The sequence below is a fragment of the Vicugna pacos genome, chromosome 19 (genome assembly GCF_048564905.1).
Source record: "Vicugna pacos chromosome 19, VicPac4, whole genome shotgun sequence".
In the NCBI taxonomy this organism is placed as follows: domain Eukaryota; kingdom Metazoa; phylum Chordata; class Mammalia; order Artiodactyla; family Camelidae; genus Vicugna; species Vicugna pacos.
In genome coordinates this window covers 24,241,312-24,267,945 of record NC_133005.1, presented here as the reverse complement: position 1 = coordinate 24,267,945, position 26,634 = coordinate 24,241,312, and the positions used below count along the sequence as shown (strand labels likewise).

At 42.7% G+C, this 26,634-nt stretch overlaps 1 protein-coding gene across 3 annotated transcripts in view; it reads right to left on the bottom strand.

Moving 5' to 3' along the window:
• Positions 1-968: 968 nt before the first annotated feature.
• ASXL1 (ASXL transcriptional regulator 1) overlaps positions 969-26,634 on the bottom strand; it is a 60,280-nt gene continuing 34,614 nt past the window's right edge. For 2 of the 3 annotated variants that reach the window (XM_072944008.1, XM_072944007.1), the window contains exons 4-12: positions 11,642-11,762; positions 11,468-11,565; positions 10,793-10,886; positions 10,174-10,329; positions 8,768-8,931; positions 8,572-8,668; positions 7,174-7,279; positions 6,249-6,882; positions 969-5,773 (exon numbers count right to left, since the gene is read on the bottom strand). In XM_072944008.1, the coding sequence (XP_072800109.1) occupies positions 2,888-5,773; positions 6,249-6,882; positions 7,174-7,279; positions 8,572-8,668; positions 8,768-8,931; positions 10,174-10,329; positions 10,793-10,886; positions 11,468-11,565; positions 11,642-11,762 (4,356 nt within the window). In that variant the 3' untranslated portion in view covers positions 969-2,887. The remainder of the gene's footprint in view (positions 5,774-6,248; positions 6,883-7,173; positions 7,280-8,571; positions 8,669-8,767; positions 8,932-10,173; positions 10,330-10,792; positions 10,887-11,467; positions 11,566-11,641; positions 11,763-26,634) is intronic. The other variant, XM_072944009.1, reaches the window with a different exon arrangement.

Here is a 26,634-nt window from a genome sequence, read left to right as displayed (position 1 = left end):
CCAACTACTGAGCTGGTAGGTAGCAATGTCCACACTTGAACTCACCACCCCATCCCAACCTCCCTGCTGAGATGCAACTGGCATGTCAGGTCCCAACCCTGGATTCAAATACATTCTCAGCTCCTGCAGAAGCGAGTGGGCAAATGGATTCCGTGACATGAAGGCACAAGGACACATCACCACCACCAGGCGGTTACCAGTCACCACCACAAAGCCACCTAACCTAACCACAACTTCAACCACACTTTGATCGATTAGCAGCACCGCAAAATTACAGCTTGGACTGCCCCAAAACGTGTTTCACCACACAAAACCTACATTCTTCAATTCACAGAAAATAAATTAATGAATATGTATTTTAATTAACCTTTACTTCTAGCATTTATTTTCTTACCTTAGGCTTATTTATATGCTAAGATAGTTTCCGATAAGCACAAAAATGCGATACATATTTTAAGAACTCCAGCTAAGTCTGAAGACTTTAACTGAGAGATCAACCCCTGTGGTCTGCCATCCACTGAGGCTCATCAACCAGCATCAGACCCCACATTGTGCCAGCCCCTCCCTCACTGCCGTCCCACTGCTAGGTAGAAAGGTGCTTTTCAAGGTCGGAACTGGTCACCCTCCCCACAGATCATCAGCCATTTAGGAACCCCAGGCAATCTTAATCTCAGTGAGGCAGGTGGGGCAAGCAGCAGGAGGGATGTCACAGTTCATGGCTTTGATTCACAAGCGATAAGTATCCTCATCACTTTCATTGGATTTCTGCTTCCAGCCCACCAAATCACACACACAGTCTAACGACCAGCAACACCAACAAGTTGTGCCTCTGAGACTAAACTCACAAAAAAACTCTGCAAACAAGAATGTTAAATCCAGTGCCAGGTGAGATGAGACAGGTGCCTGCCCCCAACCTGACCTTCCTCCCACCTGGCGGGGCAGCTGCAGAAGAGGACCGAGACCACAAGTGCAGGTTGTACAGGTTTATTTTTCCAAGACCACAGAGACATACAAGAGCAGTGCTTGTCCTGGCAGACCAGTTCCCAACTGTCCCCTAGAGTGGTCCCAAAGGTCACAGCAGAAGAGGATCAAACACACTTGGGCCTCTGCTCCCTGTCTTTGGTAAACAGACTCTTGAAGCTGACGACTTGGACTTGGCCAATACTGCAATGAAATCACCACATCATTGCCAACTTCCCACTCATGCTTTAGATGACAAAAATGCCACATGGGATGAAAAGGGCGGGGGGGAGACCCTTCAGATGAAATGAGACTTGCTGAAGTTATACCAATTTTCTACTTCACACAGAAGCACTCACACAGCGAGACCTACGTTAAACAAGGACGACGCTCAACTCTGCAGCAAGTCGGAGGACGAGACATAAGGCAGGAAGCAGGGCGAGGGAAGACAGCGGTGGAGACATCTACTTTCCGGAAAGGTGTGGGAGAGAGGCAGGAAGCAGGCACGGCTGTCTCTTCCTCCACCTGCTGTCAAAAGTACGTCCAGTGGAGCCTGTGGCCCCAGAAAAGCATGGTCCCAGGTACCGCTGACAGGTGGTGACCCTGGAGCTGGGTCTGGAAGGCCCACCTGGGGGCTTCCCAGGGCACTCACCCTTCATCCAGAAGCAATGAACACACTGATGGTGGTGACTTGTCACATATGGCAGCCAGTGAAGGTTGCAGGAGAAGAGATGGGAGGAGCAAGATGCATCCGCTCAGCAGCTGGCGGCCAGGCTGACCACGGCTCTGTAAGCTGCAGCAGGCCCACCAGGTGACCTGGGACAGGGCAAGTCAACCACTCCACCCCTCACATCAGTCGGGCAGCACAGCACGCAGTGGCTCTGACACAGGTGGAGAGAAGTCAGTTACACCACTTTAATGCAATGATGCCGAAGACGTAAAATAAGGGAGACGTTCGTGTTCTCTGTACAACACATCCATTTACAGAATCGGCCAGTACTGTGTACAACATATAAATACATGATAAAACATTAGAGGTGCATAGAGCATACTTACAGAAGCCAAAAGTTCACTTTATACATCCAAGGATAAAGAGTTAAAAATATAAAAATAAGAAAAACACACTGCTTTGAAATGTAAAATGACTTTCACATACACAGGTGTGTGGAGATGCCCACTCCCAGAGTCCAGGGTGACGGAGAGGGTGTCAAGCAGAGGAATTCTCAAACGTCTGGACATCTGACTCACAAGGAGGAAAGACAACCCTATGCCCGACCCGTCGTCCAAGCAGGTCTATTCAAGGTTCCGAAAGCTCCTGTGGGTCAGTGGATCATACAGAGGCAGGAAAGTCCCAAGTTGGCTTCAGTAACAGAACCGAAGGTAAAACTGGCTCCATCAACTGGCAAATGACTGAACTGTGACCTGAGGTCAGCAGGTGCTTAAAGCCCCCTGGTGGGCACTGCTGGCAGTTACTTGAACCCTGTGCTGGCTTCTTTCCCATCAATTCCCCAGGAGTAGCAGGAGGAAAGACGGCAGGGAGGGGGCAGTGGAAGACTGACATTCCTACTCAGTTCAGTAAGTGAGTCCCCTGGTGGAGAACACAACCTTCCCGCTTCAGTGTCAAGTCCCTCTAGGTCTTGAGGAGGCTCCTCACGCCGCACCAGGCTCTGAGGCTCTGACGGTCTGTGTGAGAGCTCGGGCCGCCGGCCTTGGGCAGCCCCATGAGTGGCCCTATAGGAAACCCTTCCAGCAAGATCGGAAGGTCCGACAAGTGATGGAGGGGCTTTAGCACTATAAATTTTAGAGAGGCAAGACTTGCCTAGAGAGACAGTCTATTTTATCAATGATATTGTGTATACAGATTTAAGATCAATCATTATCAAAATACACACACTAAATATACAACTTTTCCCATGGCCATAATTTATTATCTCACCACAAGGCACAATACACAGAGCTTTGAGGGTCCAATACAGTCATCGTGACAGAATGCACCACAGCCCTGGCACATGATCATGGCTTTCAGGCTGCAAGCACACTGGAGCGAGATGCTTTCCACCGTACTGCTATCGGTGAACATCTGCAAGGAAAGTGATGCACTGTGGCTCGCACCAAAGTTTGCTTTGTGGCTCAGCTGCACCACACTTCCAGCAAGGCCTTTGGGAAAGGTGGGGGAGCTGGAGGAATAATTAAAGCTGGTGGAACTTAGTTGGAGTTTGGAAAGCTTCCCGTAAAATGCCTGTTTGATGTTGAGTTGGGAGGGTATGGAAGAAGGCTCCAGAGGCTGAGTGAGCCCTTTCCCAGGCTCTCGGGGTAATTTCCAGAAGGGCAAATCAAGGACAAAGGGCATCCCTTGCAAGTGGTCCACCAGTTCCCGAGGACCAGGCCCCACTGCATTTCTGTTCTCTGCATTCGCTTTGAGAGGACCCCCACCAAAAGTCTTCTCGCTCTTAGTGCTGCCAACAGAGACGGGTGGTGGCTTTGGAGCCCAGTCTTCCCTGGCAGTCTGGACCCCACCAGACACAGAGTTTTTGCTTGGCCCCAACTTCCTACTGGGAAAACTGGGAGGGGCACCAGCGGGCAGTGGCGTGGGCTCCACAGGCCTGGAGCACTGAAGGGCTGCAGCCTCGGTCTTGGAGCCAAAGAGCTTCTTCCCTTGGCCTCTAGCACTGTTCTGATCACCCAGGGCTCGACCTGTCTGTTTGGGATCCGAGGAGATCACATTTGGAGATGAGAAACCAGGGGCTCTCGAGGTAGTGAGGTTTCCTGGGGCAGCACGTGAATTACTGCCCTGGGACAGGTCATGGGCTTCCAGCCGATCTTCAAAACTAAAGAGAGAGAGCTGCCCTTTGGAATCCACTTCTACTTTCCCAGAGGCAGCTGTCGGATTTGTCACTGGATATAGTGAGTCTACGCTTGGGACTGTCTTGGAAATTTTGGGGGGTGCTCCAGGAGCCTGGGTGGCAAGATCGGTGCTTGCTTCACAGCTCTCAGGTAGGAGAGACTCCTTTGAAGCTCTTAAAGAGGGGGGGCCGCTCCGGCCAGCTCTGCAGCTGTTTCCCCCAGGGTCTTGCAAACATCCCATCCTCAGGGAGCCACCACGGCCCTGCTCTTTCGTCAGTGGGAGTCGTGGGGATTCGGGTTTGCTGCCACCGTGGGCTGGAGGAAGAACCTTCTCCAGGGGCAAGCTGCCCTGCAGCAACTGCATCACAAGCGGGTTCGTGGCCTCCACTGAGGACCCAGGCCTCCCGAGGGACAATGGCCTTGGCTGGTACTCGGTACTGGCCAGTAGCAGGGAGTCCGGGATCTTTTGAGGAACCGCACAGACTCGGGACACCCAGCTCTGAGGAACAACCATCCCATCTGTCCTCGTGACCAGGCTCAGGTCACCGTTCACCTTGGAGAGTGAGGCAGAGCAGCGCCAGTCCTGTTTCTCATCCCGCTCCACCGCCAAGGACCTCTTCTTCACTGTGGCTTCACCAGGGTCAGCCTCACTGCTGTCCTCAGAGAGGTGACCTTCAAAGTCAGAGGCTGTGTCTGTGGACTCGCCGTGAGGACTCAGTGCTTCAGAGTCTCCATTGATTCTCAGCTTTTCAACCTCCAGCTGTTTGCAGTCACTGCCAGTGCTGTCAACACACCCTTGAGATGGCACCGTCCAGAGCTGTCCAGAAGGGTCCAGGCCGTCCTCAGCAGTCAACCTCATAGGCAATGCCGGCACGAGGGGAGCAGCTTTCTCCCACTCCTCTCGGACCTGGGGCTCAACAGATGGGACGTCATCTCTGGAGTCAGGATCAGGCCGCCCCACTGCCTTATCACTTAACAGGGGAGGCACCCAAGGAGCAGCACCGGTGGAGTCGAGAGCCTCGGTTTTCAAGTTTTCTTGCCTAGTAACACTTTCCCTCGAGGGTGGGCCTGAGTCACCAAGTCCTGATTCATCATCAAACTGCCTGTCTTGCAGGCAACCAGCCAGTGATGATTTGGGGATGGAACTGGGGGTCACAGTCACAGGATCCTTCATGGTGGGACTACTGCCACGGTCTAGAGCCTGGCAGGTTCCTTCTTCTAATACAACATCCCCTGCTAGAGACTGAACAGGCCCATTCTCTGGGGGGATAGTGGGTCCTCGCTCTTCATTATCTCCTTCCCAGGAGGCAGTACCAAACCCACATTCAGTTCTACCATCTAGATGCAACACAGGTTGTTCAGCTGCTCTCTCAGCTGCTGGGGTTTTGGAGGACAGTGGAGGCAAAGCCTGGCATGGCTGGTCCCCAGTGGGAGCAACGGGAAGTGGGGAGGTATCTTCCAGCGCACTTGTGAGGACATCTGGAACCCTCTGCAGCGGGCAGCTCTTCTCCCTTCTGAGAGGAGCCAGGTCCTCTCTGCAGGCTCTGGATACAGCAACTCCAGCCTGGGTGTGCTCCCCATTTAGAGGACAAGGCGGCAGTAGTTGTGTTCGCTGTAGATCTGACGCACACTTTCCAGAGGTGCTCGGGGCTCCCCTGGGCTCAGGGTGGCCACGGGCCTCACCACCATCACCACTGCTGCTGTCTCTGCCACCTCCCTCATCGGTGGCCCCGCCGCCACCTCCACCCGGGCCACCCCCCCCTCCGATGGCAGTGGTGGCCGCCTCTCGATGGCAGTGGTGGCCTCTCGCCCCTCGGACCTGCAGAGCACGGGCTTTAATGTCTGCAAGGGTCCTGGCGCCAGTCCAGCCCCGGCAGGAGGACTCCGTGATGGGGATGATGCGGGGGCATATCTGGTAAGTGGGCTGACCTTTAACCACCCAGGGTGGTTTGATACGTGAAAGTTGAATCTGCAAGAGAAGAAGAAAACAGTTTTAACTGACTGAGTGCTCTGATCTAGGAACTGTACAGCTAAGTGGGGAATCTAGTAGCTTAGGGGTCATGGCCTAGAGAATCAAATCATTCTCCATAAAAATGAAATCATCATGGTAAAACAGCTGTCCAAGACACCACCCATTCTGAGAAGATTCTGCTCAAGGGCTCTTACACGCCACACTTCTAAATTTAATTTCTGGTGGGACTGTGTGAAGACTTTAAAACCCTAAAGGATTCTGACCTCTAGAGGTAACTTCAACCGAGTGACCAAACAAGAGAGGAAGAAAAGAACCTTATCCCCGATATTCAAGTCAGCCTCAAGAACGGCTCTCTTGGAGAGCACTACACTCCCACATAACTGACACAAGGACCCAGGGCTTTCTGTCCCTGCCAAGGGGCTCCTCAAAGGGGACTGGGCCCAGGGCAGCTAGGAATCAAACAGCCTCCTACCCGGATGGGCGGGACTTTGGGCTCCTCTTTGGTGGGCTGTGGCTTTTCGGTGTGAACACTTTCAATTGTGTTACGAAAGGACTGACGATCTTCAAGCCGGGGCTTCTTTTCGGGAAAGGATGCAGAGGCCGCCTGCTCAAAGGATTTCCTCTTCTGATCCTTGGGTTCCAGATCCACAGCTTCCTGAGGCAAGCTGAGAACTCTGTCTGGAGACGCAGAGACACGTGCCAGGTCGTCTGGATCAGACTGGATCCGCGAAGCTCCAGTCTCCGCCAGGAATTCGGGACTCTCTGGGTCGGGTGCTGCAGAGGATGTGCCAGGGGGGTGGGGACCACCCGCCCCTGCTGAGTCTTTCTCAGCCTCCCCATCCTTGTAGAGGGGCATGTCTGGTGCCACAGACTGTGTGTCCTTAGCAACCTCTGCTTGCTCTGGCTCCTGCTTTTTGTACAGATTCCTTCGGGCTCTGGTTCGGAGATCTGGCCGGGAGCGTTTCTTGAAATGCCCATCTCGTTGCCGGGTGGCCGGACCACGCGGTGGCCGTGTTGATTCTCCTGGGACACGCAAGTCACTCTTGATTTCAGCCTCCCCCTGGCCCACATTCTGCTTCAGCGACTCTTCTTTGGTCAAACCCAACCTGCAAATCCAACGCACATCATCAGTTACAGGGCAGAGAGGGCACGTCTATTTTATTTCCATGAATAATATACACCCAGATATCAGCTATCTTAGAACAAAAAAACCCTGCATGGTCTATGACACTGACCATAGGAAAACCTCTGTCAGCTTCCCTGTGATGGCATTAGGCAAATGAGCCAAGTGTCATGCAATACCCACATGCCTGTGCAACACAGCAGCGAGCATGACACTGAACGTCAGCCCCTACCCCCTCAAGCCAGACCAGGGCTCAGGGCGCCAAGTGCCTTACTTCTGTCCGTAGTAGTCTTCAAAGAACTTTTCTTTCCATTGTTCCACCTTCTTTTCCTTCTCCATTTCCTGTCGTATCCTGACTTGCATCTCATGAGTGAACTCGCCTAGAGAGAAACCAAACAGTGGTGAGTTTGGATGTTAAGGTCTGTCTTGTGAAAAGCCAAATCCTGCAGTTCTACCACGTCAGGAGTTTTCAAAATAACATGTGACTCTGGTGAGTTTGGAAATCTTTCTCCACCCTCGCTGGCTCCTATCTCCTCTAGAGGGTCTCTGACATCATGCTCTTCCTCAGCACAGAACTAACAAGTTTACTACAAGGGAAGTGTACTCTTCCCTTGGGTAATTGGTCCTTCAACAGCAAGCAATGCATTGATCAAAAAAGCGAAACAGAAACAAACAAACAAGAGTAACATTCTGACTCCCCGTGCAGGAAAAAGTCAACACAGCAGGCCTAAAAAGGCCTGCTGACAAGGTGGGCCCTCAGCTGACATCTGGGAACTTACTTAGTTCAGGAGGATTCCCATCCCCCTAACTGACAGGAACGGCTCACTGTGCCGAAACAGTTTATGCACACAAGATGGTTTATAGTGAGCACCTGCCTTCCTTTGGGGACTCTGGAATTTGGGGATGTGCCAGGCAGAGGTTTCTGACATAATGAGCTCCCATAAAAACCCTAGGCACTAGGTCCTTAACGAGCTTCCCTAGGAGACTACATCTCACACGTGTGGTCAAAGTCCTTGCTGAGGGAACTGAGGACATCCTGTGTGACTCCACTGGGAGAGGACTTGGAAGCTTGCACCTGGCTTCCCTGGACGTTACCCCAGACGTCTTTTCCCTCTGCTAATTTTGTTCTGTGTTCTTTCACTGCAATGAATGACAGCCGTGAGTACGACTATATGCTGAGTCCCGTGAGTCCTCCTAGCAAATCATCGAACCTGGGGAGGGTCTTGGGGACCTCCCAACGCTATCCCCACAGAGCTTCCCCACAAAATCGAATTAAGAGCAATCACTCCCAGTGGTAAGAACTCCTAAAAAGACAGAGCACCTGGGGGAACTTCACATGCAGGTCAATGCCATGGTGCACTTTCGTCCACCCACCCAGAGAATGCCATGGTTACTGGAAAGAACAGGAGACTGCAGTTTTAACAATGAAGAGGCAACACAGATGACTATACACATAAAAAACAGTAAAAGCCCAAATACTCTTGTGCCTCCTTTAGCGGTACTGAGCACATTCACACCCACTGTATCTACTGGAGGAAAGCCTGCCTTATACTAAATAACCCTTGAAAAAAAAAATCACTGAAAAATGACTGTTCGGGTTTTAACTACCAGATGAGTGACACCACACATGGAGAGCACCTCTTAAGCCACTGAGATGAGAACGTCTACTCACCATCAGCCAGGCGTTCCCGCCAGCTCTGAGCCGCGTGGGTGAAAAACTCGTTGTTCAGTGCGCTGCTGCTGAGACGCAACAGGCCATCTGTTCCCGCCTAGAAGGATCAAGAAACAAAACCCCATAAATAAACAAACTTAGAAAGAGAAGAGAAGCCTGCCCAGAGAGAGGCAAAGAGGAAGCTGCGCATCTGCACCTGTCTGTCCACTTCAGGCAGGAGGCAGAGGAGCTGCTGCTGGAAGTGGGACGGCAGGGCGTGGAAGGTCCGGGAGTTGATCAGGGCCCGGAGGTTGGTGTTGACAAGAATGGACCCAGGCGTCTCAAAGTCGATCTCTTCTCCTCTGTTGCGCTTCATTGGACCTGTGATTTTTGAAGCAGTAAGAAGCAACGTATAGATTTTCAGCTTAATTAAAAAAAAAAAAAAAAAAAACAAATGCCAACTAAGGGAAAACTTTGGTGGCAGCACCCACGCTACCCAGAGCTTATCTGCACATGATCTGCTGAATCGCCCAGTCCACCCTAACCTATCGGTTACTATTATTCTTTTGCTACCATAAACCTTAAGAGAACACTTGGGCTTGCATCCTCTCAGATGAGACTGCACCATGCTGCGTCACAGCCTGAAGAGGATACTCTACCCACAGAAAGCCAGGCAGGGGACAGGCTCTGAGCTTCCCTCCAAAGCTGGAGAACAGGCTCCACAAAATCAACGGGAGAAATGATGGAAGTTGTCTAAAAGTGAATCTAGTGAGTGTCCAACAGAAAAATCTGCAGAAGCCTTCTGTGAACGGGCTGGAGAGGTATGACCGCCATGCAGAAAGGTACTAAGGGTTGTTTAAAGTCCACTGAAATGTCAATACCTCTCACAAAAGCCCAACAAATGGAAGAGAGACCTGTGAGACTTTGAGATTGAGCACTGCTGATGAGCTGGAGAAGCTACACGACAGCAAACCTAGATGCCACTTGGGCAATGGTTTAGTCTAACTTTCAGAAGCCAAGGTTTCGTCTTCTTAATGGTTTCATGTGGCCCATCTACAAAAAACCAGCATCTGGGCTTTGAGAATTAAATCCTGGAATAGCAGACAGCATACTAGCCTTGCAAATAGCCCTGCTGGGGATGGGAGGTACACACTACTGAATTTGTCTGCATTCCCCAAACTCAGCATAGGCTTCCACTCAACATACTGACTAGTTATAAAAAAGGACATCTGACAGAGACTGCAGATGTTGAGAACAAACTTGGCAGGATGCTACCAAAGAAAGAAAACAAATGCTGGAATTCTTCACTGAGAAGCTCAGAAGCAATTTTTCACTCACTTGAGCATTTACTAAGCAGTACCAAGGCAGGCACAGGCTAGGCCCTTACAGAGACATACAAGCAATGTGGCACCATCTCTGCCCACAGGGAGTTCTCTCAGAGTCTAGCAGAGAAGATCTATATGTAAAATAACCAAAATGCAAGGTAAAAAAGCCAACAGAAAATAGAGGGCCACCCAAGAAGTAAAAATCAACTGGCAAGGAAGTGGAGCAGAAGACATCATCTTCTCTCTAGGCCTGCAGGGGCCCCCTTACAGGCAGAGAAATGAGTGCCAAGCCACTCACCTGTGGCCGGCTTCCGGAAGCCTCTCAGGAGCGGGGCAGGGTCCCGGGCGACCTCGGCCTGGCCACGAATAGCAGTGCTGCCCAGGGCCAAAGAGCCGCTGCTGCTGCTGCTGGACGGGCTGCCGCTCTCGCCATCGGCGTGGCGGCCCGAGAACCCTGAAGGCACAGCATTCCACCAGTCAAAAGCATCACATGCCGCGCCCACGGCTCTCAGACAAGCTTACTTCTCCCAGCTCTCCCTGAGACGCGGCCAGCAATGCTGCCGGCTTCCATGGCCCGGCCTCAGGCTGTCAGAGATCACTACCTCATGGTCTGGCCTTAAAATATCACGTAAGAATGCCAAACCGCGATCGTAGTTTGCACAGCACTGCACCTTTTACAAAGCACCTGCACACACCTTCATCGAACCCTCATGACCGCCCTGTGAGGCAAAGGGGAGGGCGCCCAGCAGAGCCCAGCACTGGAACCTAGGTCAGGTCTCACCACCACAGCACGCTGCCTGCCAGAGGGGCTCCTGAGTCCACTGGCATGGCACTAGCCAGGTCAGAAACTGCTGCCAGAGGGAGACAGGTCCCCAGGACCTGAGGAAGGAGTATCACAACCACAAGCTTACACATACCTGATGCAGATTCCACGTGGGCCCCGTTTACCTTCAAAGGAGTCAGGACAACTCGAGGCAGCATCACCCCGGTCTTTTTCTTTTGCTTGTTTGCCTATATTCCCACAGGGAATACAGAAAGAGCCCGAGTCACCTGCAGGGCCACAACAGCAGTCCCTCTCGACCACGTCTCCACCGTCTCGTAAAACAGAGTTAGTACTCAACCAGCACAGGCAGGTAATGCCGACAGCAGCAATGATTCACGTCACTGAGCCAGCTGCTGGCCACTGTGCTGAGCATGACCCCAAGCTGAAAAGACTATTGCTCTCCCCATTTTACAGGTAAGGAATCTGTCCAAGGCTAGTGAGTGGTAGGGCCATAATTCAAACTGCTGGCTCCTAAGCTCATGTTCTCCCCACTCTGCTATACTTCTTCCTGGCTGTTCCCATGTTTACCATAAAAACAAACAAAATTATCCATCCATGGTAAGGAGAAAAAAACAAACAGCTCTGCTCTCAGGTCTATTACCCACTTTTCCCATGGCCCACTTCTAAGTGATACTAACAGTGATACTAGGTTTGGACCAAACTGATTTTCTCTACTCTTCAAACACGCACAGTGAACTGCAGGACAGAGTCCTATCCTGTGCCTGGCCTCATGTACCCACCCAGCCTTGTCACCAACTTTCCTCCCTACCTGTGATGAAGCTCTGTAGCTGTCCCTGGGATTGGAAAGAGGCCGACTTTGAGATTCTGTAGAACAGGATGCATTAGAAGACGTTTCATCAAGAGAAACTGGAAGAGAGGGAAATAAAGGTTAGCCCCTAGCAACTGCTTTTGGCTCTCCGCCCATCTTGTCAAAGATACTTACCATCATTTTCACCACTCACAGTGCTGGCTTCATTAGACCCACAGCTCTCCACATCAGCTGTGTCCTCTGGCTCCTCTCCCTCCACTGCAGCTGGATTGCGAGACCACTGCAGGGCATCCTTCTGTGACAGAAAGGCACAACTCAGGTGAGCAAAACCCTACAAATCCTACAAGCACAGCAGTCATTCCTAAATGGCTATTGCTTTTGGAGAAGAGGGATTAGAATGTTGATTAAATTCCTATCCCTTTTAAATTGACCTCTTTCTCACAAAGTTCTTTCATACATATATCAAGAAAGTTAGATATCTAATTTTGCGTCCATTAAACGTTTCTGGGGTGCATCCTATAAGCTACATCATGCTAGTTTCTGGTGGGAGGATGGGGTATAAGGAGGGGAATCAGGGCCCTCCTCTCAAGGAGCTCAAATGAGTAGAGGAGAAAATCATATCTGTAACAATACAAAGCACAGGGATGGAAACATACAGACAGAGCCGTGGCAGCCCAGAAGAGGGAGCATCAAATTCAATGAGTTGGAAGAGAGAGGGCATGGGGTACAGAAAGTGAATAAGGATCAGGGAGGTAAGGTTTGCAAGGAGATGTATTGCTTGAGCTGGGTTTTGAAAGAAGTTAGCTAGTAGGCAAATGGGTTGGCAGTGGGGAGGAAGAAGGGAGTTCTAGGTAATGGGATAAGAACATTCCACTCAAAGGAATTCACAGATTTCAGTAGGTGTGTAGAAAACTGGTTATGTGAGGAAGACAGGGAGAGAGCAAGAGGCCGGTGACAATTACGACGTTCTGCTGAGGGATTAAAACTGTGACTTTTTCTACTGAATAAAACTGAAAAGGAAAAAAATAAGAAAAAAAAAAGATGTGACTGTTTTTAAGTCTCAAAAGGATAACCAGGGGAATGATTTGAGTTTTAGGAATTTCATTCTATTAACCATGGGAAGTCTGGAGGCAGGAGGAAGTTAGAATATGACAGAAATCCAGCAAAAGTGATGAAGATCTAAACTAAACTAAGAGTAGAAACAAGGCTAGAGCATAGAGGAGAGCTCCACTCCAAAGTTCATCTCCTAACAAACACTTCTTCTAGCAGGTTCTTCTGTGGAGTCTCAGGATTAAACTACCTATTCCCAAGGAAAACTTAGGAGCTACTTCGAAACCAGGAGAGGATATGAATGAATATTGGGGGCTGGAGAGAGGAGGAGCAAAGAGAGGCTGAGGTGGGGGTGTCTTCTTTGAATAAAAGTGTGTGGAAAAGAGTAGGTAAAATCATGATTCTGCTGCTTAAAAATATGCCAGAAATTTGTAAGGGAAATCCACAAAACTCTAACTCACCGATTCCATGGGTCCCTTGATCCACTATATAGTATTCCCCCCCTTATCTGTGGTTTCTTTTGCATTCCATGATCAACCAGGGTCAGAAAATATTTAATGGAAAACTCCAGAGATAACAATCCATACGTTTCAAACTGCACACTGTTCTGAGCAGCAGGATGACATCTCACACCTGGGATGTCAATCATCTCTTTGTCCAGCATATCCCGCCCACTGGTCACTTAGTAGCCATCATGGTTATCCAATCAACTATCATGGTATCACAGCACTTGTGTTCAAGTAACTCTTACTTTACTTAATAATGGCCCCAAAGGCAGGAGTAATGGTGGTGGTACTTCTTGCTCTGCCTAATTTGTATTTTCTTACTGTGCCTAATTTATATCCCCTTACTGTGCCTAACTGGTAAATTAAACTTTATCATAGGTACGTAGGTATGTATATAAGAAAAAACATAGTAATGTACGATTAGGTACGATCCAGGGTTTCAGGCAGCCACTTGGGGTCTTGGAGCATATTTCCCAAGAGGAACTTCTTGGGGGACTACTATATTAAGTCTTCATCAATTTATTTTCAGTAATTTAAGCCAAAATCATGCTGGCTTAAACTAATAGAAAAGAAAATGGCTTTTCATATCTTTATCGCTTTTCCCTACCAGCCATGAATGCTCCTCAGAATCAAAAGCTAAAAGATACTTTTAATATTAATCTTGCAATTATGCTTATTGACTGCCATGTTATTGGAATGATGCACAATTTATTCTCTGAATCACACCGGCAAACTAAGATAAAATACTCATTAACGAAGAAAAGAGATCTACTACATCATCAAAACTGACCCCAAAACTCCAGTTCTGGCAAGAGTGTGGGAAAATCACACATACACTGTTGGTAAGCATGAAAATGGTGTATAAAAAGGTTTATGAGCCAGTGGGAAAGTAAACTGTAAGCAAAAATCTAAAAATGTTATATACTTTTTAACTCAATGCTTCTAAGACGTACACACACAGGGCATGAAAAGCATTAATCCTTTAAAGGAGAAAATCAATCAGTTGAACTACATTAAAATTAAGATCCTCTGTTCAGCAAATGACATCATTAATGAAGTGAAAAGAGCAAACTACCTACAGAGGTGAAGAAGAGATCTGCAACTTACGTAACTAATAAAGAACTTGTCCCTAGACTACACGAATCACTAAGAAAAAGGCAAGCTAGAAGAAAAAAAGGCAGACATGAACTAGGCATTGCACCAGAGAGGATATCCAAATGGCCAACATTCACATGAGAAGGTATTTAACCTCACTAACAGTAAGGAAGACACAAAACAATGCAAATAAAAACCACAATGAGATATCATCATATCCACAAGAATGGCTAAAATTAAACAATACCAAGTAGTAATAATAAGGATTTGGAACAGGTACACTGAAAATGGATCCTAAACATTTAAGAATGTAGTTTTGGCATTATCTGGTACAGCTGAAGATATAAACATCCTATAACCCAGCAGTAACAATCCCAGGGTTGGATTCCCTAGGGAAGAACATGCATATACACATCAGGAAGCATAGCCAGATGTTCATGGCAGTGTCAATTGTAACTTGGGCTAAAAACAACCAAGGTGCCCATCAGCAGAATCAATACATGGTTTGATCAATGTATTGACTGATACTCAATAAATAGCTATTATACAATAATAAAAAATGAATGAACTACAGCTACTCACAACAGCATAGATGAATGTTAAAAAACAGGCAAAACTAAAGTACAACATTGGGGATGCAAACACAGGTGGGATACACTAAAGAAAAGCAAGAATATAACTTCCATAAGTCAGGATAGTAGTTATGTCTAAGAGATGAAGGGGGTTTTAACTGGGTAGAGGAACTCAAGGGCTCCTGGCTACTGGCCATGTTTGGTATCTTGATCTGTGGCAGTTACAAGGATAATTATTTTACAATAATTCATTAAGCTGAACATTCGTGTTCCATGCATTTTATTGTCTTATATTTCCACAATAAGAAAGTTGACAAAAGTAATTACAGTATTTCCATCAAGGAATACTAACAAATAGTCATTTGAAAGAAAGCTGTAGAATACTTAATGACAAGACAAATGATGATGATGCAAGTGAATTAAGCAGTTAACTTTATACAGGATGATTCCATCGTTTTAAAAAATGAAAATTGTGTGAACGTGTTTGCATAGACAAAAGATGACATAAATATTTATTTCCTAAAGTGTTACCTGACACCACCTCTAAAACTCAGTAAAGTTGAGTCCTTCACTTTCTTTTTGATTTGGGGTATTTTCTACAATTAATGTGTATTGTTTTTGTGATCAAGAAATTAACATTTAAAGAGAAAAATCAGGTTGTTAATGCTTCACCAACAGCTAAGTCAAATTTTCCCCTAGGTCCCAGAGTCTAGGGGAAACCTAGATCTGATTACAAACCTCACTCATTAAACAAACAAAAATACTACCCAATTGTTTGCAACTCAAACAACAACCCAAAATTTCTAAAGGCATACAAATTCAGTAAAGGGCAAACAGAAGAACAAAACTTTTTTAAGAAAACGAAAGCAAGATTTGCAATTCTAATTCTGCATTTTTAAGGATCATTAATCTTTCCATATAAACTTAGAAGTCTGATACCATTAACTTCCCGAACATTAACTCTAGAAGTTTGACAAAAATGAAATAGGCTAAATGAAATCTAATGAAATTACAGGCACCAGAAAATATGCCCAGGACTCGAGATTTCAAAATTTCTCTTACAAGCATATTTTACATGAAGACATTTTAAAAAATATTAATAATGTGTGATCCTTTACTAAAGCCTCAATATTAAAAATGCTGTAAAAGACAATAGCATAATATCTGAATATGAACTGCACTGTAGATGGTAGATTTGCATTAGTGTTAAATAATCCAAGTGTGTTAACTGTACTTGTGTTTATGTAGGAGAATGTCCTTGGGTCAATGTCCTTATGTCCTTTCCCTTACTTTTTAAAATTAAGGTATAATTTACAAAGAGTGAAATGCACAGTATACCATCTGATTAGTTTTGACAAATGCATTGTCAAAATATAGAACATATCCAACACCCCTAAAAGTTCCCCTGTGCCCTCTTCCTAGTCAATCCCCACTCTACACTGCCCCTCCTACCCCACTGAGACAAAGGCTGCTCTGATTCCTATCACTGAAAATTAGTTTTGCTTATTTTTGGTCTCCATGTAAATGGAATCATATAGTATGTACTCCTTTGTGTCTGGCTTCTTCTGCTCAGTCTCATGTTTATGAATCAACTATGTTGCTGTATATACATCAGTAGTTCATTATCTGTTATTACAGAGTATCATTCCTATGCAACCATTTGTTCTTCTATTCTCCTACTGTTGAAGCATGAGTTATTTCCAGATTTGGGCTATTATGAACAAAGCAACTCTGACCATTCCTGGATACAGCTTTTTATCAACATATTTTCTTTTTTCATGGGTAAATACCTAGAAGTAGAACTGCTGGGTATAGGATGGATGAATGATTAAAAAAAAAAAAAAAAGGTGCCAAAGTTTTACACTCCCAATAGTACTACATGAGAGTTCCAGATGCTGCTCCATATCCTCACCAACATTCGGTGTTATCAATCTTATTTTAGCCATTCTAACGCAGTGAGTACCTTACTGTGGTTAATTTTCATTTTCATGATGACTAAAGACATCAAACGCATTTTTATGTGCTTACGGGTCATTATCCTATCCTGTTTTTAGAGGCTGTCTGTTCAAGTGTTTTGCTCATTTTTAAATTGAGTTATTTGGGAGGGAGGATATAGCTCAGTGATAAAGAGTGCATGCCTGGTATACATGAAGTTTCGGGTTCAAGCCCCAGTACTTTCATTAAATAAACAGATGAATAAACTTAATTATCTCCTTCCCCCTCAAAAAAAGATTAAAGAAATAAAAATTTTTTAAAATTTAAAAAAATTCAGTTATTTGTCTTTTTTATTATAGCTGTTCTAGAATCTTTTTAATATTGATCATGGGCATGTATTACTTTTATAAATAAATGCATTTTAAACACTTATTTTGAAATAATTTCAAATTTAAAGAAAACCTGTAAAAAACAAAACAGTACAAATACTTGCCATATAATTTTTACCCATGTTCACCTATTAACACAAATACACGCTTTTAAAATACACAGTTTGGCAAGGCAACTGGAAAAGAGGCTAGTGATGGGGAAAAAAAAAAACCAGCATTAAAAAAAAAAACGCAGACAAAGTATTTTCTCATAAATCAAATGTTTTATAAAATAAAAAGCACTGCGAATACAAGCCCCATATGTGAATAAAACTGATTAAAACTTAAACCAGTGAAGTTTAGATTGCCCAAGACTAGGTTATTAACTAAAAAACAAAAAGCAAATCTCAGGTATGCCTTTCCTTCCTTTATGGGAATGATTAACCTTTCCTGAGCAAGAAATCTATAGTGTCTCTTAGGGAAGGCTGATCTGAGAGGTTTTAATATAAATTATAAAAAACTAAGAATATACCAACCATTCAACAGTATACTGGAGTTCTTAACCAATGGATAATAAAAAGCAACAAGAAGGGATTATAAGAAACAAGAGTATCATAATTTCCGGTTAAGTATAATTACCTACACGAAGATCAAAGAGATTCTGACCCAGTAAGAAATTCAGCAAGGTTGTAAGATTCAAAATCGCGTTAAAAATCTAACATCAGTAATGACACCACCAATTAGAAAATGTAATTTATAACAAAGAGTAAGTTACTCTGGGATAAAGTTCACAAAAGAAATAAACCATTTTATGAAAAAATAAAATTAAAATAGAGAAAACTTTAAAACCTAAATAAATGAAGAGCCATGCCATGTTTTTGATTAAGAAAACTCAACACTGTAAAGATGTTGAGTAAAGCCTCTTCAAATTGACTTGTAGAGTCCAATGAAACGCTCAACTGGATTTTTTGTGTAGAACTTAACTGTACAGGGACAAGCAATGGATCACAGTCAAGACATTCTTGAACAGTTAAGATGGGAGTTCTTGCTTTTTTACAAAGCTATTATTATCTAAGTAGATTAGCGGTTGTTAGGGGGTGAGGGAAGGGAGTATAGGAAATGACTGCTAAAGGGTATGGGGTTTCTTTTAGGGGTGATGAAAATGCTCTGGAATTAGATAATGGTAATGGTTGCATAACTTTATGAATATACTAAAAGCCAATGAACTGTACACTTTAAAGGGGTGAACTGTACAGTCTGAGTTATATCCCAATAAACCTGGATAAAAAGCAGCTTACTAAATTTAACTGACAGCTCTGAAAAGATGGATGAATCTCATCAAAATGTGTAAAAACCATATTAAAAAACATTCAAGTATACACAAGGCATAAAGATCCAAAATTAAAATTCATCTTTAAACAACAGTCCATTAGTGATGTTTTCACTGTTATGTGAATCCTAAAGAAAATCAGAACTAGTAAAGCAACCTCTGTGTAAAAAAACAAACAAACAAACAAACAAAAAAAAAACCTGTGTATGTGAGAAAAAGGCTTTATCCATTTTTAAAATACTTAATATAAGAAAGTTCTATTCAATTTGAAACCCATTTGCATTATCACAAGCAATTTCAATATTACAGCTGTCAAAGAAAGAAAAGGAAGAGCTGTTATTTAAAAAATGAACCACTCTTCGAACACAGATTAAAAAGAAGAAATTGGTCTAAGAGCTCATTAATGACAAAAAAGGAGTTTTCATCAATCAGAAATAAAACAAAATTCTTGTCTGTGGTTTGCCACCCACATCTGCAAAGCTGCAGCTGACAGTGACCACAGGTCCATGATCCTTCCTCTGAAACCACTGCATCTACGTGTTTTAGAATTCAAGATTTCTTAGAATTTCTTATAATTCTTACATTTTAAATGGCAACATATCATATATTAACACCACCAGCAACCCATAGTCAAATACATTAATATTTTTTGAATTAACATGTATACACATACCAAGTGAAGTTTTGCCACCAAATGAGCTTCAAAAGACAAATCAGGTTTTTACTGCCAAACAAGTTAGAAATAAATTTTTTCAGTTCTCAAAATATTTCAGATTTCAGTATTGTTAATAAGGAGTTACTGAACCATTAAAAAAGCATGTTTCTTGATAAAATTTTTGAAAAGGTTTGGAAGTATTATAATTCTACTTTTCTCATCATAGGTCTAGTATGTAAAGAAAATTTAATGAAAGGTTTTCAAGCCCACAGAGTGCCCCCGAATCACCTCCATTTTACCCATTAAAAGGTAGGGAAGTCGTCTCCTAGAAAAATTCTCAAACGTTTGCATATGGAGACTACAAAAGTAAAAGGATGATTACTACACCAATTTTACTATTACAGTTTGTAATAATGAAAAACTGGAAAAATAATGAAAAACCTTAAAATCCACAATAGGGGCCCGGAAAAGTAAAATGAGATATATTTATATGGTATAGTATTAAACAGTAGACCAAAGGAATAAAAATACATCTATATAAACAAACCACACACTTTTCATGAATACCTATGAATAAGAAGGATGCGCATTAAATTAACGACAGTGGTTGGTTGCTACTGGGAAAGACTAGGGCCACAGGCCTGGACGGCATGCAGGGTAACAAGGGTAGGGTTTGGTATAGAAATCAAAGGTATTTCCCACTTTCTCTGCACAAAGGCTGCAGCTTCCATTTAAGCATAGCAAAATGAACACAGTTTTTTGCAAATTCCTGAAGCCTCATTAGAATGACTGCATTTTAAAATGTATAAATGCACAAAGAGAAAGAGGGAAGAAAAAGGCCACAGATGATAGATCTCAACAGAATTCTAGAAGATGGAGAGCAGGAAGACAAGAAGTGACCAACTCAGCAGGAAAAAGAAAACTGAAGTCTAAGGCTGCAGAGAGAAAAACCACAAAGAGCAAGCAAGTTATAACGCAAACCCCTCAAGGGGCAGGGATTAAGAGGTACCAGGAACCACTGCAAACGGAGGTGAGGCATGGGAATGGAAACTGGAGAACTGGTTGGAAGTCTGAACAAGAATTTAGACCTCTCAGGTCTCTTCTGTGTCCTCAGATAGTCCGGCAATACCCTTCTCCAGCTCCAGAAGGAAACAGGAGATCAATATTCTGACTGGAAAGAGGTTCTGGAATAGAAACCAGCTCAAAGCGTGGGCAGGGGGTGAGGTGCCACATTCTAAACAAGACTACTAAGTCAAATACCACGTATAAAATGGTGATAGCGCCAGCCCTCCTCCCCAGCGTGGTTCCCAAAGTTCTCCGAACAGTGTAGCCCTACATCCCTAACCCCGGCCTACTGTCGACTATCTGCAAGAGATGTGAGGATTCTTCCTCCTGGAAAAAGTAACCAGCCTAAAAGAAAACACCTTTAAGGTCCAGATAATTGGGGGATGCCAGAAAAAAAAAAATCTAGATTCCCACTCTGTCACAGCCAGAAAATAGTGCCTGCAAGCACAGAATCTGTTCTCACTGTGAATGACCTATCAAGGACTACCAGATATGTAAGCACTACTGTTATCTGAAGGATAGCAACCAAAATAAACAAACAAAAGGAGGAACTGAAAGGAAATTGAGATAATGAAGATTTCACAGCAAATGTTTTCAAAGAGATGGTCCAAAAACAAGTACAGAATGCCATTTAAAAAAAAAATAAAGGAACATCAGAGAACATGAACAATGTGCTAGTAATTTAAAATGAGACTTAAAAAAAATCAACAACCAGTAGGTTATTTCCCAGAGAAGTGACTCAAAAGAAAGAGAAAATAGGCTGCATCAAGAAAAGTCCCACATATAACAAACAGAAGTTCTAGAAAGAGAAATTAAAAGATCTGAATTTCCAAGTTTAGTAAGGCAAAATGCCCCAGCACAATGAATGAAAAAAGACCCATTCCACAGCCCCACACGATGAAATTTCAGAACACAGGATTGAAAAAGAGATCCTAAAATCTTCCAGTCAGAGAAAACACATCACATAACAAAGAAACAGAATGGCATCATCACACTTCTCAAGAGCAGTTTTGGAGAATGTAATAGAAGAACATCTTTTGGAATTCTGAACCAAACTAGTAATTCATATGGAACATAGATTGAAGACATGGAAGGTCTCAAAAATTTTACCTCCTATGCACCTGTTCTCAGGAAGTAACCGAAGAATGTGTGTTATATAAACAAACAACAAAAACAATGCCCGCAAGAGATATAGGAAAGAGAGGCTATAACACAGGAGAAAGGTGATGAAAATTCCTAAGGTGAGAATGCAGAGAAGTCCCAGGAAAACAGCTGTATGCATGTCAGACAAGGTAACTAACTTGCCTCAGTTTGCCTGGGACCTTCCTGATTTTAGCACTAGAAGTTCTGTGCCCCAGGAAATTGCTTAACCCTGGACAAACCACAACAGTTGGTTACTCTCCAACAGTCCATACTGGGAACAGAAGAGACAGCTACAGGACCAACCTTCAGAAAGAATGAAATTGATGTGTTTGGCAATATAAGAGGACATTCACAGCTATTAACAGCTTTAGGCTTCATCTTTTCTGTTTGTAATGCATTTTGGTTTTTATTCCTCATCTTCATTATTTTACTTTTCAAGTAAATGTGAAATATAACATAGTTATAAAAGTCAAAATTACACAAAAGGTCAAACTCAGAGAATTGACACTGTCCCCTTTATCCCTTTCTTCCCTCCCACCCCGTAACTTTCTACTCCATTCCTATGCATCCCCTGGTAAGGTAATCAATCTTGTTACTTTCCGGTTTATTTTTCTTATGTCTCTTTTTACACAAATGATAATATACATATCTAATTTCTCCTTCATCCTTAGACAAAAAATTGCATGCTATAGATAGACAAAGTGCAAAATACGTTTTTTACTTAACAACGTATCCTGGAAATCACTCTTTCATTTTATAGATATTCTTCCTCATTCTCTTCTCAGCAGCATAGTATGCCAAAATGCAGATGTACCAAAGTTTACTTATGCAACTACTTCTCCATGTGCAGGTATTTAGATGGCTTTCAATATTTTACAAATAGAAACCCTAGTGCACTGAATAACTTTGTGAACCTGTACTTTTATATCAGTGAAGGTGTATGTATCTTTAGGGTAAATTCTTGACATGAAACATGCTGGGTCAAAAGGTAGGTGCAAGTATAATTTTGTTAATAGCCAAATTCCCCTCAAAAAAAAGTTGTGCTGATTATCTGTTCCCAGCAACAATGTAAGAGACTGCCTGTTTTCCTACAGCCTTGAGAAGAGAAAATACTGTGATACTTTAAAATTTTTTGCTTTATATATTTCAAATGACTGACACAACCACACTTAAGGGGTGTGGCAGGGGTGGCTCTAACTCAAGCAACAAGTTTTTTAAACACAGCATATTAACTACATACACTTGGGCTAAAGAACTAAATGAACTATGAACATACTGAGCTCTAGTTAGATTTGTTTTTCACAGTGAAATGGATTGGTAATCCTGAAGCTATTATATTTTTATTCTAGAATTAAGCAAATAATTAGCTGTAAAGTAGGGAGCCAAACCTAAACAGCCAAAAATATAAAGCTTCTATAGAAGAAAAGATAATAAAGTATTTTTGTGTCATGGATAAGAAAGATTTCTAAAAACATTAACTGTGTACTTCTAAAAATTTGATAAAATGGACTTTCTCAAAACTGGACTTCTAATCAGACAGCTTAATGAAAATGAACAGGTAGCCTACTGACTGGGAAAAGAATTTGCAATACATGTATCTAACAAAGGACTTGTATGTAGACTATATTAAATTTTAAAATCTACAAATGAAAACCAAAAACAAAAAAAAACAAAAACTAATTTTTTAAAAGGGAAGGGCCACTATTTTCTTCCCCAAACTAGTCGTTCCTTCCATTAGGTGTGTACAAGAAGGGTGGAGAGAGGAGCCCTAGCGGCCAAGAGCAGGACATCAGAGGCTGAGTGGGGAATGGACGGTATCCACACATGAGGGCCCCATTACTTGGGAATCAGAGCTCAAGAAAGGTGAAATTTCCAAAGGAGGAATGACAAGGGGTAGGGTATCCAAACCCAAGATGGATGAGGAGGGTGTTTATATGAGAAGGCAGACTGCTGTGGGGGATCAGAGCTTGAGCAGGTGAGGCCATCATCCAGGGGGGCCAATCCAGCAGAGAGTGTTGGAGTCCAAGAGGGTCAAGAGGGCATCTTCATGAGGGGAGGGCAGCAACAGTGATGGGAGAGAAGATTAGTCATACAAGACAGTGGGAAGATTAAACAAGTAAATATATTAGAGATGTATTAGAAATAATAGGAAAAATAGGAGTCAGATTCTCACTGCTGGAGAATGAAGTTACAAATATGGAAAGGGAGAAAAGTAGAATGAACTCCGTAGGCTTGCATTAGAATTTGTGTTATTAGTGCAAATTTATGGCTTTGAATAAAGCTAGACATAAATACAGATGTAAGTGCACATATATATATGTATGTAAATACACTCAAATATTCCTTAGCCTCTTCCTACTGAGAGGAACTGGGATTGGCAAGACCCCAAGAACTGCAAGCATATCTAGAACCTAGATCTTGATTTCTGAATACCACTACACATTAAAAGAACCAGGACTCCATGGAGAAACAATAAAAAGGCTACAGCAGGGAAAGTACACAGTGAGCCTAGATCATCTTTTGCCAGAAAGATGACAGTACTCCAAGAATGATGGAAATATGTTAAAGAAACACAGAAGCCAGAGTGACAAAATTCCCACCAGCCAAATCAGGGACAATTTGAACATCTAAATGAGTAATAATGGATTATAACCCACTGAATAAAACAGAAAACCGTGATTTCAAACATATAAATAAACCAAAATTTAGAAGAATGAGATATCACAGAGCTTCAAAGCCCCTCCCAAAAAATAGTTACTAAAGAGGGAAAAAGAGGAGGTTTTACAGTGATGAAGTCTGGCGGATGCTCCTTAACCAAGGGATAAAAGTAGGTATCATTAGTAATAGGACAAGATGAAATATGAGCCACCTGACAAGATGCACACAGATCAAAAAGAACATATAAAACTGGCTCTATTCACGAATGACATGATGGTCCACACAGAAAATACCAAGGAATCTAAAGAAAAAACCTAGAATAAGTGAGTTTATCAAGTTCACAGAATATAGGTCAACACACACACAAAACTCAATACTCTCTGTATGCTAGAAATCAGTAAGTAGAAACCAATGCTAAAAGCACAATACCATTTACAGTAACTTCTTCAAAATTAAATATTATGGTATAGATCTAACAAAACATGTAGACTGTATGCTAAAAACACACACACAAAATGCTAGGTTTGAAAATATCTAAAACAATCTAAAAAAAAAAAAGACAAGACAAGACATACCATGATCATAGACTAGAAGATTCAACATAGTTAAGATGTCAATTTTCCAAACTGATCAATTAATTCAATGTATTTACTACTAAAATCTCAACAAAAAGTTTTGTAGATACAGTTAAGACAGTTCTACACGGAAAGGCAAATATATCAGAACAGTTGAAACAATTCTGTAAAAGAATAAAGTTGGAGCAATCACACGACCTGATTTTACAATGTATCATACAGCTGTACAACAGTTAATAAGATAATATGTTACTGACAGAACAGACATATAGATAAATTGAAAAGAGACCAAAAGAACCTTTTACAAACTTTGGCCAGGATTTTTTTTTAAAACAGAGGTGAAAAAGTAATTTGATAGAGAAAGGATATTCTTTACGAACAAACGCTGTTCGAACAACTGGCCACCCATAGGCCAAAGAAAAAAAAAAAGGCAAAAAACAAAACCAAAAAAAAAAAAAAAAAACCTTAACATAAATGTACACCTAATTAAATAATAAACTCAAAAGAAATTATAGACCTAAATGTAAAACATAAAACTTTTAGAAGAAAATGAGAAAATTTTTATCCAGTTAGGCAAAGAGTTCTCAGACATGAAGCAATTACAAAAAAAATCTATAAACTTTAAAAATTCATAAAGTAGACTTCATCAAAATTCAAAACTTTTCCTCTATGAAAGATATTTCTAAAAAAAAAAAAATATATTTTTGTATTTACATATACTGGAAGAATATTTGCAAATCACATATCGGACAAATAATTATCTACAACACTTCACACTGAATAATAATAAGAAAACAATCCAATTAAAAAATGGACAAAAGACTTGAACATAAACACCAAAAAAAAAAATTCAAATGGAACAAAAGTACATGGGAAGATATTCAACATAATTAGCCATTAAGGAAATGCAAATTAAAGGCCTTTTGAGATTCTCTTATGCAGCTATTTGAATGGATAAAAGTAAAAATATTGACAGTACCAAGCGCCGTTGAGAAAGCAGAACTCATACACTGCTAGTGAGAACAAGAATGGTACCACCACTCTGGAACAGTGTGGCAGTTTCAGACTGAGTTAAATACACACATACCATATGACTCAGCAATTGTACTAACAGATATTTATCCCAAAGAAATAACCCGTATGCAAATTTTCACAGTAGCTTTACTTGTAACAGCCTCAAACTGGTAACAACCCAAATGTTCTTCAGTGGAAGAGTGAATAAACAACCTATGGTATGCCCATGAAATTGAATACTACCCAATAAGGTAGTAAAAAGGAAGTGCTGATGCACACAACTTGGATAAATCTCAGGTAATAAGCTGAGTAAAAAAAGCCAATCTTAAAAGGTAATATATTGTATGATTTTAATCCATTCTGGAAAAGACAAAATTATAGTGAGGCCACCTTAGACTATCAAGCATATTAGTGTTCTACTGTTGTATAGAAAATTGCCAAAAAACTCACTGACTTAAAACAACACACATTTATCATCTCAATTTCCATGGGTGAGGAATCTGAGCACAGTTTGGCTGGGTTCTCTGCTCAGGGGCTCATAAGTTTCAAATCAACGTGTCAACCAAGCTGCTTTCTTTTCTTTTCTGGAGCTCAGTGTCCTTTTCCAAGATCACACGGTTACTGGCAGAAAATTTCTTGTGGTGCTAGCTATCATCTGGGGTATTTTACTCAGCTCCTAGGGACCCCTGCAATTCTTGCTATATGGGCCTCTCACAATGTGGCAGCTTACTTCTTCCATCTCTGACCTTCAAATCTTCTTTTAAAGGGTTTGCCTGATTGGGTCAGGTCAATTCAAGATAACCTCTCTTTGGGTTAAAGTCAATTGACAAAGGATCTTAAATACATCTGCAAAATCTTTTCATCTCTGCCGTATCCTACTGGTGAGAAGGCAAACTGCAAATCTCACTCCCATGCCAGAGAAAGAGATTATAGAGAGGAATGTGTTATTAGGGTCATTTTAAAATTCTGCCTAACAGAGCCAGCCCCCCAGCCAATCCCTCCAGCTGACCATGGATACCTGAGAGATCCAGCCCAGATAATCTCAAATAATCTGAACCATATCATACTAGAAAGATAGTCCATTCAACCAATTCTCACAAGGAATTGAAGTTAAACATACAATTGTTGTTTCAAAGCACCACATTTGGGATGACTTGTTACACAGCAAAAGCTAACTGATTTAAAATGTCTAAACTATTTT